The sequence below is a fragment of the Vicugna pacos genome, chromosome 2, assembly GCF_048564905.1.
Source record: "Vicugna pacos chromosome 2, VicPac4, whole genome shotgun sequence".
NCBI lineage: Eukaryota > Metazoa > Chordata > Mammalia > Artiodactyla > Camelidae > Vicugna > Vicugna pacos.
Window position 1 is genome coordinate 49,369,225 of NC_132988.1, and position 14,778 is coordinate 49,384,002.

Genomic DNA, 14,778 nt, shown 5'->3' on the forward strand with positions numbered 1-14,778 from the left:
AGACAGACCAGAGCCAGGCTCACCTGCCAGCTGGTAGCCATGTCTAGAGGTGTGGTTCCAGGCACGACTCCTTCATCCTCTCCGTCCTCATCCCAAGAGTCATCCAGGTCATACAGAGGCTCAAAGTTCTCCACCAGGGGATCTGCTCCTGCCGAGTCAAGTTACACACCATTAGGTAAACCCACATCTTGTCAACTTCCAACTGCCTGCAGGGGTCAGATTCTACAAATATATAAAACAAGCTTATTTATTTCTACTGAAATATTTAGAAACCTGCTTTTAAATTCTAATTTATTTTGACTGTAAGGTAACTGATGATACCCCATATAGCCAAGGACACTTTCAAAAACAAGACTTGGAATACGCTGACTCTCACATTGAACTCTCCAGGATAGTTTTCATCTGAATGACGCATCTTTAATCTGAGAGCTAATGACAGAGGTCTGCAGGACCTAGGGTGCACCCTCAGAATTAAGGTCCTAAAAGTTCAGCTTTATGCCCAGCACTGCATGCTTCTCAGCCCCTTCTCCTGCTTGCTCAAAAGAGCAAAGCCATTTGCTTTCTAGTGCCAACCTGTTGTGTTTCATGTCTGGGTACAGCACTGACCCTCAAACGTAAAACACCAAACAACCCTTCTGCTAGGAAGCATGGTTACTGATAAAGTTAGGGCTGATCTTGGAAAATATAGTCTGTGCCTTAGCCAGCAGCAAGTAAGTCAAAGACTAGAGCTAGAGTTACTTCTCAAAGGCTTGGAGACTGTTCACGAGAGAATGTTTAGCTTGCTGCCTAATGGACAGCAGGAAGTTTAGCACATCCTCCCTTTAGGAAGAACCAAATTATTTTAATCTGGCTCGGAGAATGTCTGACTTGTCCCACTGTCAGTAACAGGGAGTGCCTGATGAGAGGGTCTTCATGCCATTTCTTACTCCATCCTTTTAGGCCAAGCCTGGTCTACGAGGCAGTAAGTACCGCCTGACCATGGAAACTGCAGAAACTAAGATGAACAATTTGCAGGACCAAAGATAGAGGAGTTGAACCGTTCCTTAAGTGACCTTCCGAGCTCGGGACTAGGTTTTCCTTCTGAGCTTCCTCTTTTATATACTGGAGAAACTGCTACGTGCTATTTCCTTCCACGGGACACTGAGAATTAGAAAGCGTTTCTGAAAGGGTGACAGCTTCTTGTCTGAAGGTATTCCTTAATTATAACCAGTGACTCCCGAAACTGTTCATACACACTGCAATCACTGTCTCTTGTTCACAAGAACGTTCAACTTGACAAAGGAGAAAAGAAACGCCTGCTGCTTATTTGGCATATGATTTACTTGTCAGAAAAATGTGGTCCCACCAAAGAAAAGGTTCTTATATTTTTCTGAACTGTTTAAAAAGGTATTTAATCTGCTCTACTTTCTTGAATCTGTGAAGCATTTATTTTCTAAGAAAATTTTAAGAACCTCTAAAGTCAATCAGATATGCCAAGGTAGCCTTGAGATATCAATTTCATTAAACAGTGTTTGAGGTTTTAAATATACAAGGCAGTAGAGATTCAAGGATGAGCAGGATTAATTTTCCTATACTTCACAGGACTAGAGGATTGCATTGGAATACTTGCAAATCCTTGAGCCAAGCAGGGGAGAGAAACACAACAGAGAGAAAAGTCTGGAAGTTCAGGCTGACACGGTATGATTCACAGCTCTGCCCCTTACTGGAGCCCTGGGACTAAGATGCAAAGGTCTCTCTAGTCTGTTTCCTTGCTATAAAATGGGAATAAAAATGGGACTTGTCTCAAAGGGTTACTGTGGATTAAGTAAGATCAAATGAGACAGTGCATGTGAAGTGCCCAGTGCAACGGGAGCTAGCAATTTTTAGTGTCTGGCACATGACAGTACTCAACCCACGGCCCATTTGTTTTTCCCTAGTACTTTGGTTTCTCAGACTTCTTGCAAAAGGAAGTTTAAACTATTTCTTATACCAATAAACTTTTCCTTCTGAGGCCTTGTGATGTGATCTGAGGCTGATACTGCTCTGAATTCTACAAGGAGTTAAATTTAACATTAAGAAGATCTCTTTGTCATGGGAGTCAGCCCAAATCCAAAACAAACAGGTGAACTGGAGAGTAAAAACTAACATGACTGTCAGCATAAAGCCCAGGATTATCAGTCCAAACAGTGCCTTTACGGCAATTAAACGTGACTTGCCAGAGAGCTCTTATTTACTGTGCCTTTCCGCAGCAGGCCTGTGACTTAAAGAAGGTGGCATGGCTGCTCTACTGAGGCTGGGTGTGCATTCTGGATGACATTTTCCACCACTGACCACCGGGGTGCCTTACCTGCTGCTTTGAGGAGAGCTGCCAGCCTGGTGGACCCTCTCCCGGCTGCTATGTGCAGCGGTGTGCTTCCATCATAGGTGGTGCTGTCTACGTGGGCATCACCCTGAAATCCAGCCCAGACAGAAAAGGGTTAGTCCCAGGTGCTCTCACCCTTTTGTCCCCACCTCCCCCCGTCTGCATGGGGTCATATTACCAGCCCAGTTGCTATTTTGGGCAGGCTCTGCCATTGAAGAAAGTCAGCTAGAGATACCGGGCAAGGGATGCGGGGAAAGCCTGAGCTGCCACTCTGAAGCCTTGCTTAGATATGACACAGTCAGTCAGGAGACAGGCTGTTCCTGACATCATTCTTTGAAAAGATTTTCCCAATTCGCCCTCTGGAATTTAATGCAAAGGCACATAAGTGCATCCCTCACCTCCAGGAGCAGGCAGCCAGCCAAGGAGATGTTGTCCTGCTCCACGGCCAGGTGCAGCGCCGTGCGCCCCGACTTCCGCTCCTGGGCGTTGACGTCCGCCCCGGCGGCCAGCAGCAGCAGCAGACATGGCAAGCTGTTGCTCATCATGGCTATGTGAATGGCGTTCAGACCTGCGGCCCAAGCACAAGGATGGTCACAGGGCAGGAAGGCTGCTCCAGGATGGCCCTCCAAGAAGCTAAAGTAAATGACAAAACTGGACCACAGGGAAGGAAGGCTGTGGGGGATCAATGTGTCTGCGGCTGACAGTCTCCACTCCAGACATCTTCACGGGCACTGTACGTCAACTGTTGTGTGTGCGAACCCACACACTCCTGTTACGTTCTCAGGAGACCCTGAGAGCAACAACATTCTCCGAATAAACGATGCCTTCTATGTGTCAAGACCGTGTCTGCTCAGGCCTCTGCTTTTTCCTCCTCCTAACTACTCCAAATCATCTTTAAAGGACTTAGCTACAGCAAGCAACAGAGATCTCCACAAGGGATGATGAATTCCAGATGATTAAGGAAGGCACTTTGGGGTGCAAATCAAATAACACACATTTAGCAAACAGCTACTAACTGTTTAGAAAGCAGATAGAGGAGGTTCTACCACGACGTGGGGTTGTCACTTACCTTCCCCGTTGGGGTGGTCGATAAGTAGTGCTGCCTTTTTGTGCTTGAGTAAAATACTGAGAATTTTATCGTGTCCTTCTTTGGCAGCTAGGTGCAAAACAGAGTTACCCAAGCGGTCCAGAAGGCTCAGGTCGGCCCCGGCCCTCAGCAAGTCCTCCACCACAGCCTCCTGCTTGGTGATCACTGCCAAGTGCAAGGGCGTCTGGGGAGTGAAGAAGGGGCAGGAGATGACACTGGTCAGCAGCACAACAGACACAAACACCGGCTTATTAGCTGTCACTGCAATAGGTAGAATCATACTGAGGGGCCATTTCTCAGTCCCAGATTAACTTCTCCCTTTGCAAATGAACTACTCTCTGTTCCATAGCACATGCTAATGAAGTACACACACTGGACTAACAGTCATTCAATTATCAAGATCATTTTTATATTTACAATTCTTAATAGCTTTCCTATTTCTCACTACAGCCCACTAACTGCTGATATGTTAACCCATCTATTATAGTAAATTTAGTTTTCTTGAATTTCTAGTAGGAATCTACCGTCAGCTGATAAATCCATATGCTAACAAAGCAAATTTACTAAAGATGCTTCAATGAACTACCCAATAGAGACCAATTAACAAAGGTGCTGTCAGTCTACACTGACATGGAAGAAATCTGCTAAATTAAAAAATACCGTTTCCATGGACCGACTCCACGAGACCAATCAAGAGAACCCTCCCACTCCCCTTTTATGAAAGGATTCTCAAAGTCGTAACCAGGACAAGAGAACCAGCTCACAAAGAGGGCTCAGACGGACAAACTCGCTTAGCTGCTGACACCTAACAGGTATGTAAATAGTCCATGTGATTACCCTGCCCAAGCAGTAGTGCTCCAGCAAACGCAAATGAGATGTTTTGAAAACTGCGTGTTTTCAAAATGAGTAAGACAAACACAGTCATGAAAGTATCTTTCAAAGAACTGAGGTCGTTGACAGAGAACAGCAATATATTTTTATACAAATCAGTCTAACGGCATGTGAGAACAGGATGAAAGATGCTCGGGCCGTCTACGTGTCATTACAATGGTTATTCAATATAACAAGACAGGATTTTTTGGTTTCTTTTAATACCAAATTTCCACTCTTGCCCTTATTTCTTTCATCCTTTAGAATTATACCCTGGCTTGAAATGAACCATGTCCTTAGAACTTTAGATACTGTAGCCAAGTGCCTTCCTCTCAAAAAATAAGTAAATAAATGCTATGTTTATTAATCAGATATGTTATTTGGGGAGATGGGAAAAAGAAAGAGTAAGATTGGAAAAAAGATCTGAAATTATACCAGAGATTAGCTGTCTATAGTTTTCATATAATTTCTTTCATATCATACAAAATCTCACCATGAGTAAAAAAGTTTTCTTTTTTTTAAAGTTTTTTCCCTTCCGGTCTCACTGTAGGTTTTTTTTATGCTATTTCAGACTAGAGCTTAAACCTCAGGGTTATATCTTACTCAGTTACACAAGGAATCCAGGAACTTTTAATGCTGTGCCTCTTGGCATGCTGACTTATGCGGACATTCTGCAGAGCCAAGTATACAAATGCCCCAGCAACCCAACTCCTGCCTACATATCTGAGTGGAACAAATCCACAAGGGCACATGGGTGAGACTCTTCACTGAAGTTCTGTCTGTGGAGCTGGGAAGCAAGACGCTGGTTAAATGTCTGTTGTTGGGGAACAGGTACATAAAAAGTGGAAGATGTACACTATGGGATCCTCTTCAGGAGTAAAACAGTGAACTAGCTGTACACACAAGTGCATGGATAAATCCCACAAACAGCAAAGGCAGACACAATGACATGTAGCACAAAGCTACTTATGCATTTTAAAAATACTTACAGGAAAAACTAGACAGAGACACACAACTGAGTGCACGTAAAACTGACGACCCCTCCCCTCTCAAGATCTGTGGATTGTATCAATGTCAGTTTCCTGGTTTTGATACTGGACCATAGTTATGCAACATGTTACCACTGGGGGAAACTGGGTGAAGGGTACATGCAGACCTCCTGGTACATTTTTTGGTAACCACCTATGAATCTAGAATTAAATTAAACATTTAAGAAAAAGGTTTATACAGAGCAGGAGTATAATGTACATTGTGTGTGAGAATATATGAAAACATCTGTCTTATTTAAAGGATACATATTTATGTAGCCAATACCTGGGAAAATATTTATTATAAACGTAATAATTATACTGGGGAGTAAAGCTGGGAAACTTGTATACTTCCAGGGAGGGTAACCTTGATTCTCTAATGTATTATCCATATGTACCATTCTAAAAACCAGGAATATATATTTATAGTAATTAAAAAGAAAAAAATTATATACACAAAACCCCATTGACGTTTAACAGGAACATACGCAAATAAACCAATTGATGTCAAACACAATGAAGTGCTCATGTTGCGGGAGGTGGGTGGGGAGGAGAATAGGGTTTAAAGGGAATAGAGTTCAGAAATATTTTCAGAAAAATCTTAACTCTATGCACTTGGATTATTTTGAGTGTGTCTTTCTCTAGAAGGTGGGTGGGGAGAGAGATCTGATCATGACAGATGGCCACAGAAATGTACTAAGATTAGTAAAAGGTATTTTGGGAGACTGTTTAAGACAATTGCCAAATAATCCAAAACTGTATAATTTCCCATAAGAATAGCTAACAGAGAACCTTAACAACATATAAATGAAAGTTTAAAATCTTAGTGGGTTTCTAGTTCTCAGATAAAAGTTGCCATTGGGTGTGTGTTTGAGACTGAGAAGGCAAACCAGGAGATCCAGATCCTTGCCCGTTAATGAGAACAGTGGTAGGTGAGGAAAATGCAGCTGTATTTGCCTGAGAGTCCCCAAATCAGAAGGCACAGAGATGTCAAAGGTTTTTGTCTCCAGCACACTGGAGAGTCTCAAAACATGTAACTGAACGATACAGCACAGAGTTTAGCACATAATAAATCACAACTACTGACCCTGGTGTGCAGTGTGCTTCGCAGGTCCTATTTATAAACCGAAAAACAAGCAATTCCTTGAATCTGACCTACAGGCAGTGAAGGTAAGCAGTCTTCGGAAGGAGGATGGAGAAGGGAAGATGTTCCATTTCTAATCTTATCTGTACACTTGTGACAGTGAAAAGGCACAGTCGGTCCAGAAGCCTGAGAGAATCAAGCTTCAGGGGCCAAACAACTTTCCAAATACCAGCAACACCCAAAATGGTATGAAAATTTGAAGAAGCTATCCTTTAAATATAAATCTAAAATTAGACCTCATCCTAGTTATTTTATGAGTCAGCGAAGAATCCCCGACTTCATCTTTCCTTTGATCTTAAGCATGACAAGCCAGAGATGAAGCCTCATGCCTAACATCCCATGGGAAATCGCTGCTTTCCCTTACCAGGAAAACACCTGTCACAGATAAAAATCTGTTGAGACGTAGCTACATGTAAACGTAAACATTTTGGTACTTTTGCTTTGAGGAAATAAAAATGATTCACGTCACTTAATTTAAAATTTGAGAACTGGAACAGGTACAGTTACTGTGTAAATAACCGTACATGATGGTTTTCCATATTTTTAGAGTAAGAGATATGCTTGAATTGGGCATCCAAGCATACCATCGAGAACCAGGAGGACTGGGAAATCACTTTGGGTCTTGGGAAGGGAATGAGAAAACAGGAAAGCAGCTGAGAAGGGGGCAAGGGCAGGAGACGCTACAGAAGACTGATGGGGCTGAGGAAAGGCAGTAGGAAGGGAAAGTGCCCAGGGGAGGGAGGATGGAGCAGGGGAACCTACCTGCCTCCTGCCCCCCTGTGAGTGGCTGGCCCCGGTCTGCGGGCTCCCGACACCCAGCATGCAGACTTTGGTTTTGTCCAATAGTTTTAATTTCCCCTCCCCACCTGCAGTCTGCATGTGCCCAGTAGGCAGCCTCACTGAATCTCCAGTTAACCTCTCTCTCAATTACCTGAGGACCTCTGTAATAGAAGTTCCTCAATTAGCTTTGAGTCAACCTCATTTCTATGTAAACCTGACCTGGGCAAAACTCTTTGGTGATGCCTGTTTTCCTCATCTTGAGCTTTCTGTTTCTGAAAGACACTTTTTCCTTCTCAAGCAACCTTTTTACCTTTCTGCATTCTGATTTTAGCACCCTCATTTGATATGCATTTAACCTAGATGCTGCCAACACCTCTCAGCAGACTTCAAACTTCTTGTAAATTACTGGCCTCTAATACTTAACTTTTTTTCCAATTTTATTTTTTCTTGACAGATGTGACATACTTACTCTAGGCTGACTGACTGCTGTGGTAGATTTCTGAAGTTTAAAGTTTGCCTTCCGCAGCAGGATGCTGAATTTCACTGTGGGGCAATCGCTATTACACCCACAGATCAAAGGATCCTAATTCACAAAAAAACATTCCTATATAATGGGCTTTTGGGATATTACCTGCAAAGATATTTTGTTTTATTTTTGCTACTGTTAACATTATATGCTACTACTAATACACACTCTCACACACATGCATGTACAAACTATGGATTTTTCTTCAGTTGTCCCCTTGACATTTCTGCTTACCTGATAGAGGTCATTTCTCATGTTGATTATCTCATCAGAAATCAAGCCAGATGTGACTTCTAGCAGATCTCTCACAAGCTGAGCATGAAGGTTGATGATTGCTAAGTGTAAGACACTGGAATGAAAATATGGTGGCAATAATCAATTAAAGTGTTACTGGAAGGAAGAAAAAGATTCCCAAGATAGGATGAGACTTGCAGACTGAGTCTGGCACTCGTACCTAGTTTTCCCTGGCCTCCAGGTGTGTTTTGTCTATGAGATGTCCTGAATCTGATGTGGGGATGCTCTGCTGCCTACCCATTTATAGTGCCTGCCTGGTCTCTGGGGGGCATTCAGGTCGGAACCTTTGAGGTGTAAAGGAACCTGGGCTTCAAGGCAGAGAGACCTAAGTTCAAATCCCAGCTCTGCCTTTGTGCTTTGGTTTCCGGGCATTTTCTCCTCTAACTTTTCCCTGACTTTCCCTGACACACAGATGAGGTATATAAAATGCCTGAATTAGGATCTGTTCAGAAACATGCAGTTACCTCACCTGGCCCTGCCACCTTCTCCAAAATACAGTATGGTGGCTTTTTAAGATCTTCCTAGGTCCCAAGAGGGGAGAATGGAGTCAAGCTCTTAACTATGGGGAGAAGACTCTTGACACAAACTTCTGAAGGAACAGTGGGATTGTACTTCTCCCCTAAATTATTCCCTCTGCCTGGAATGGTTTTGCTCCTCTTCTCTGCCTAGACAATGCCCTTCCATCCTTCATATTCCAGTCCAAACCTTATATCCTTGGAGAAGACTTTCTCAACTTCCCAGGCAGAGCAGCTGTCTCCCCTCAAGTTTACTGCGGAGCGAGAACTGCAGTTTCCTATGCCTCTTCCTCCCTCTCGGGACCTTGTTGGACGCTGGTTCTCACTGGGTCAGCCTTCTAGCCCTGGCACATAGTTTAGGCACTAAAATAAGGCTGAAAGAACAACCCTAGGGCTTACACTAATGAGGCTGAAAATACTGGCAGATGCCAAGCATCACTCCTAGGAACAAATTTTTTTAATTCTTAAAAAAACTTGCTATTAAAATTAATTTGAAATGACTCAACAACAATAAATGTGGCTACTATCTGTCTAGAGCTTCTGTTTACCAAACTACACTAAGCACTGGATATACATTATCTTATTTATCCTAAGAATGATCTTATGAGGTAGGAAATATTATCTTCATTTTTCAGGTGATGAAACTGAGACTTATAGGTAAAACAGAACTCAGTCCAGGCCTCATATTAAGCCCGGGTCTGTCTTGCTCCAAAGCCACGTCTTAATCCCTTAAGCCATCCTGCTTCAGGGGTACATGTGCACTGCTCCGTGGAGTTTTAGACGAACATCTGGGAGGGAGACTCCTCCCAGGTACGGCCAGATTACGACGCAGAGCACACTCGAAAGTATCACATGGAGCCAGTACGTATGGGCCTGGAGGCACAGGCTGGGCTTCCTCTGGACATATCAGATGTCGTTTTGTTCAGGCCACTGTCTTAGTCACGGCAAGTACGTGTAACTTGGGATTAACACTGGCACAGGAGGGCCTGAAAGCCAAACTGTGACTTCATTCTTTGAGAGATATTTTTAAATGAATGATTCCAGGGTTCCAGTGCTGTCTTTTGAAACGTAGGACTAGAAGACGACTTCTGAAGTCTGATGCAGACATGATGCACATATACCAAGAAAAAGGTCGTACTCTAAAAACTGCCTAAAAATTTCCATGTGCAGCTCAGCATTTCATAGCAGAAGTACATCCCCCTCCCCCATAAGCTTTCACACCCTCATGGGAATTTCCCCAGTACCAGAAGTTTTCATTATTTTTTTCTTCATTGTATTTTCTGTGATGACTAATGGCCACAGGATTCAGACTATTAGCCGAATAGGACAAGCTCAGTGAAAAGAAGAGGACTCAGCCCTGAGGGCCAAAAGCCATCCCTCGTCTCCAGTCTTACGAGGCCCCTTCTTTGGTCTGTGCGCCTGCTTGCGTGAGTACGTCTGGGGTCCTGGGAGGGGACTGTAAGGATTCATCTTCTGCTCGGGCAGGGAAGGCACCACCTCCGCCTTCCCATGTACACCAGGTCCTCACACACGTCTGTACCTTGCCCTCAATGCACCGCTCCCGTATCCCTTTCCAGAGTCCGCCCTTCAAGCACCAACAGTCCCTTTCTAACGTGCATGTGACTTGTCTGTCTTAGACTCACCAGTTCAGCAGGTCCCTAAAAATGTCACCTGAAATGCTACTGTGCTGCCTGGGCTAACTGCTTTCTCTTGTGGTTACGTGCTATTGAACGCTAACTGGATTATTTAACCCTGTAAAAACATTCTGCTGCTCACGACATTACACAAAGAAGGCTGTGCCGGTTCCTCTCATACTGTATAACAAGGCCAGTGGTTACACCACATCCTTGGTTACGCTGCAAGGAATGAGAACAAAGGTCTCTGTTTGAAACCCCGAGGCTGGCACTTTCCTAAAGCGTTTGGTTCAGTGTTCAAACTGAGGTTTAAAACCCGGCACCCAGGAGCTCTTCCACAGAGGAGGATTTCTCATTGTTGACACTATCTTGGGAAGGTTTTTAGATAAGGCACTTGAATTGGAGGGCTGCTGTCTCTCGTTATTTTTATAGGCTTTGAGATCATTTCAGAAGTCTCAATGAAAGGACTAGGAGAACTGTTTTAGAAAGAAGCCAGGTGGCTTTGCAGATGCAAGCTCAGTCACAGCAGGCCTGGGAAGCATGGTGCTCGGAACGTCGGGCTCCCACGCAGCGTGGGTTAGAGCAGTCACCGGCGTCTGACCCAGCCTCAGACCGGTGACCGCTGACAGGGCCAGCCGAGGAGGGGTCGGTACCTGGGCAGGAGTGACGGCTGCCTCTCACCACTGTGCTGCTGTTGCTGTGCTGTGTCTGTGGGCTGCTTCTTGAGAACGCTATCGTTACAAATATGCAGTTGGGGTAACAAGTGCTTTAGGGATTTGGCGAGGCCAAATGGTGTATGATTCCAATAAATAAAGCAAATATTATTAGCTCAATAAATAAATGTTTGTGTATTAAATATCCTTCTAAATCTTATTCCAACAAACAAAGCAAGGCTTTTAAAAAGTACCATCCCCTACACACATCTTCGTTTTCCTGCCCAGAGCACTGGACTCTTAGAAGAGCACCCCAGCTATTTAGAGCCCAGTAGGTGAGAGCCACAGGACAGCAGAAGCAAATCATGCCTCTCGACCTTACTGATACATTATTTCCCTGGAGAGAGTGTTTCAGTTGCAGGACCCAATAACTTTGATCAAGTTTTCTTGTCTCTAACTAGCATGCATTTAATTCTTTTCGCCTTTTGCTACTTGAAAACGCTTGTTTGCATAAGTCCCAACTCACCTGTCCCCATTCTCATCCTGTACGGCGGTGAGATGGCGCTGGACAGCCAGCAGCATCTTCACGTCTCCTGTCACTGCGTAGTCAAAAAGGGCATTGGCGTGCTGTTTGGCAAGCTGCATAGCCTTCTCTAGAAAGAGGTTGTCTGCAAGGCAACGGTCACAGTCACAGCTGAGTTTCCTTACTTGCTCTGCAGGGATGGCATGCTTGAGGCCAAGGCCATTAGCCTCAGGGTTCTGGTACCCTAAAGCGTATCATTTTAGTTGAAAATGCTCCTTTCCGTGCTTCACTAGAAAGAGCACAACTGGACACTGGCTCATCGACAAATATAGAGGCTGATCTCAAAACCTGTCTACAGTTTGTTTGGGGAAAAGAAATTCAGAAATGTCTTATTTTAGGGGGAACAATCAATCTGCAAACAATGTTAATTGGATGTTGCCATAATTGTAAATAACCGAGCTCTTGGTGAAAAAATCCTTTGCTGGAGTCCTGAACAACTTTCTTGTTCAACAAAAAGTGTCAAAAAAACAGTCTCTGCCACAGATAGACTCTCCACGAGCCACTGGTGTTTTTGTAAAGTCTGCTTCCTGAAGGCCAGTGGGAGGCAAGTTGTGGCTTACAGGCCAAATCCGGCGCGTGGCCTGTTTCCATACGGCCCCCTAGCTAAGCCCGGTTTGTACATTTTTAAAGCGGTGTTAGAAAAAAAGAACATGTGACAGAAACTATATGTGGCCCCCAAGTCTACACAGTTACTATCTTTCCCTTTAAGAAAAAAGCCTTCCAAGCACGATTTAGGGTGACCTAGACCACAATACATACTCTGATGGGTACTGGTTCCAGACACACACAAAAGTGCACTGTCCCTCCTAGTCCTAACTCTTCAAAGAAGGCATCACGATAAAAGGAAAAGTTCTGATTTTCAAGTGAAGTTCCACTTCAGTGTGATGGTCAAGCTACAGCCTAGAGTGGGAGACTGCTGACGTTACGAAAACTGCTATTATCTGTGGTAGAAAGGAGTGAGATTCTCTCATGATACGCCAACACTGCATGATTGTAACTGGAGAAGCACATGTGAATTTCTGTACTTTGTATTCAAAGATAACACTGGGAGAGTGGAAATCCCAGTGTGAACAAAATGACCTGGCACATGCTTTTCAAAAGGCATACGGGACTGAAAAGCACACTGAACCAGACACTGATTTATCATCTTTAGATCAACAGACAATAAACCTCTCTTCTGGAAACAGGTTCTCCACCCAGCACCAACCCATCCCCTCAGCAACCAGGCCAAGGCAGTACTCTGTGTGCTCACTCACCCGGGGACCTGTAATTCTCCTCCTTGACCCCCACCGCACACGTCAGATCAGCCTCCTCGTCCCCACTGCAGGACTCCTTATCTTCTTCTGTGGTTTCTCTTACTTTCCCAGAGAGACGTACAGCTTCTCTGTCATCACTCTTGTCACACCCTTTAGGGTCATTTTCAGATTGGGTGTCTATGGTTCCTAAGATAAAAACAAAAAAATCAGCTTTTTCCTCAGTAAAATCTATGAACTAAGCTATAATTCACTGTTTCCATGAAGGTCATATAGACGTAGGAGGCACGTTTATTGCAAAGGGTAAAGAAAAGCAGCAATTTAAAATTCCTTTTGCAATGGTCGTAAGTAACGTGTTTTGGAACTATTTTAAAGCCATTTCCAAAAAGCTTTTTTTTTTTAATTGGGGTATAACTGACATAGAACATTGTGTTACTTCCAGGTGTACAATATGACTCGGTATTTGTATACAGTACAACATGATCACCACAATAAGTCTGTCATTAACATCCATCAGGATACATAGTTACAAATTCTTTTTTCTTGTGATAAGAAGTTTAAAGTCTTAAAAACATTTTTTTTCACATTTCTAAAAAATGTACATCTCACTCTGTTTATTTGTAAAGGAGAAAAATGAAATAAAAGCTCTTCTGGGAATTGCAGGGAAACAGAATTTTTAAAGTCCTGGAAAGCAGAGTAGTTACTTTTTCCCTAGTGCTCAAGTAAGCTGTACAGCTGTGATCTCAATTCCCGGTCTTCGGCAGAGGGCGGTCCAGTGCACCGCTGCTGCTCGTGCTCCTCCAGGCCCCACTGTGCTATCTGACAGCCCCTGTGAGAGCTCCGAGGCTTTCTGGGCAGACTTGGCTCAAATCCTGGTTCTGCCACTAACAGAGGTACCTCTGTGTGTGCACGATCATTTCTGAACCTTGGTGTGCTCTGTCTGTAAAATGGAGACACTAACACTTTCCTTAGAGAGGAATCCTGAACATGACAGCTAAAACATGTAAAAGCCCCTGCATAAAACAGGTGTTGAACACAGGAGAAGACTTTCCTTAGCATTTCTGCAATGGGTGAACACCAGACTGAACATGTAATATGAACTATGAACACATGATATGACAACTGCTAATTAGGGGATATATTTGATGAGAAAAGATCATCCCTATAAAATAACTCCAAATGTCTTCAGAAGTGTAGTATTTGAGAAAGAGAATGGGTAAGTTCGGTGATTTTGTTTGAACAGTCAAGTTGCTATATGTCCCTTTTTAATGTTCTTTTCTTTCCCCTGTTCATGCCACTTACAAAATAAATAAATAAACATAAACATAGGATCAGGAATAGAATTTATACTCTCCAAAGGAAATAATAATTTTTTGGAAAAGAAGTGTTTTCTTAATTTATTTGCATTCACCAATTTTTTTCAAGAGAATGTTTTAAGTAATGTGGTAAGTAATGATTTAAAAAAAACTTTTTGGTTTTAATTCATTTTAAAATAATTTTTTGTTCCTTTCTCAGTACTAAAAAAAAAAAGTGTTACTTACCATGCTTCATCCCAGCATTAGATTTAGTGGTTCCAGGGTGGAAGGTAATTCCACCGTATGTAGGAAATCCGTAGTGGGGGAAGCCATATCCTGCAATGGCAAATACAGTAAATGAAACCTTACAATGGGTTTTTTTTTTTAAAGACTCAGCAAACCTCCTTTCGGTGTCCCTCCTTCAGGTGAGCACACACTCTGGTGTGCCCCACACGGTGCTTCTGTTGAGAGTTTGTAAGACACATTATTGGGGCTCACGGGTTGGTCAGCATTCCACTCTGGTAAGGTTTACATACTAGGCTCGGGTAATAATTTAAAATTCCTTTTGAAATGATCATAAGTAACATGTTTTGGAGCTATTTTAAAGCCACTACCAAAAAACCTTTTTTTTTTTTCCCTTTTTTTAAATTGAGGTAAAAGGTAGAGCTCAGACAGAGCCCAGGCTTGGGGCAGCGTGGAGGAGTTCCTGCTGGAGAAGGTCTCCTGCTCCCATGTGAGGGGAGCGGCTAACGGTGAGGGGTCACCACCCAGACTC

General features: G+C 43.4%; 1 protein-coding gene across 3 annotated transcripts in view; it reads right to left on the bottom strand.

Moving 5' to 3' along the window:
• NFKB1 (nuclear factor kappa B subunit 1) overlaps positions 1-14,778 on the bottom strand; it is a 108,425-nt gene that overhangs the window by 6,086 nt on the left and 87,561 nt on the right. For all 3 annotated transcript variants that reach the window (XM_072939758.1, XM_072939745.1, XM_072939755.1), the window contains 8 exons: positions 14,250-14,339; positions 12,712-12,897; positions 11,399-11,540; positions 8,011-8,125; positions 3,411-3,612; positions 2,740-2,909; positions 2,327-2,429; positions 24-148 (listed from right to left, as the gene is read on the bottom strand). In XM_072939758.1, the coding sequence (XP_072795859.1) occupies positions 24-148; positions 2,327-2,429; positions 2,740-2,909; positions 3,411-3,612; positions 8,011-8,125; positions 11,399-11,540; positions 12,712-12,897; positions 14,250-14,339 (1,133 nt within the window). The remainder of the gene's footprint in view (positions 1-23; positions 149-2,326; positions 2,430-2,739; positions 2,910-3,410; positions 3,613-8,010; positions 8,126-11,398; positions 11,541-12,711; positions 12,898-14,249; positions 14,340-14,778) is intronic.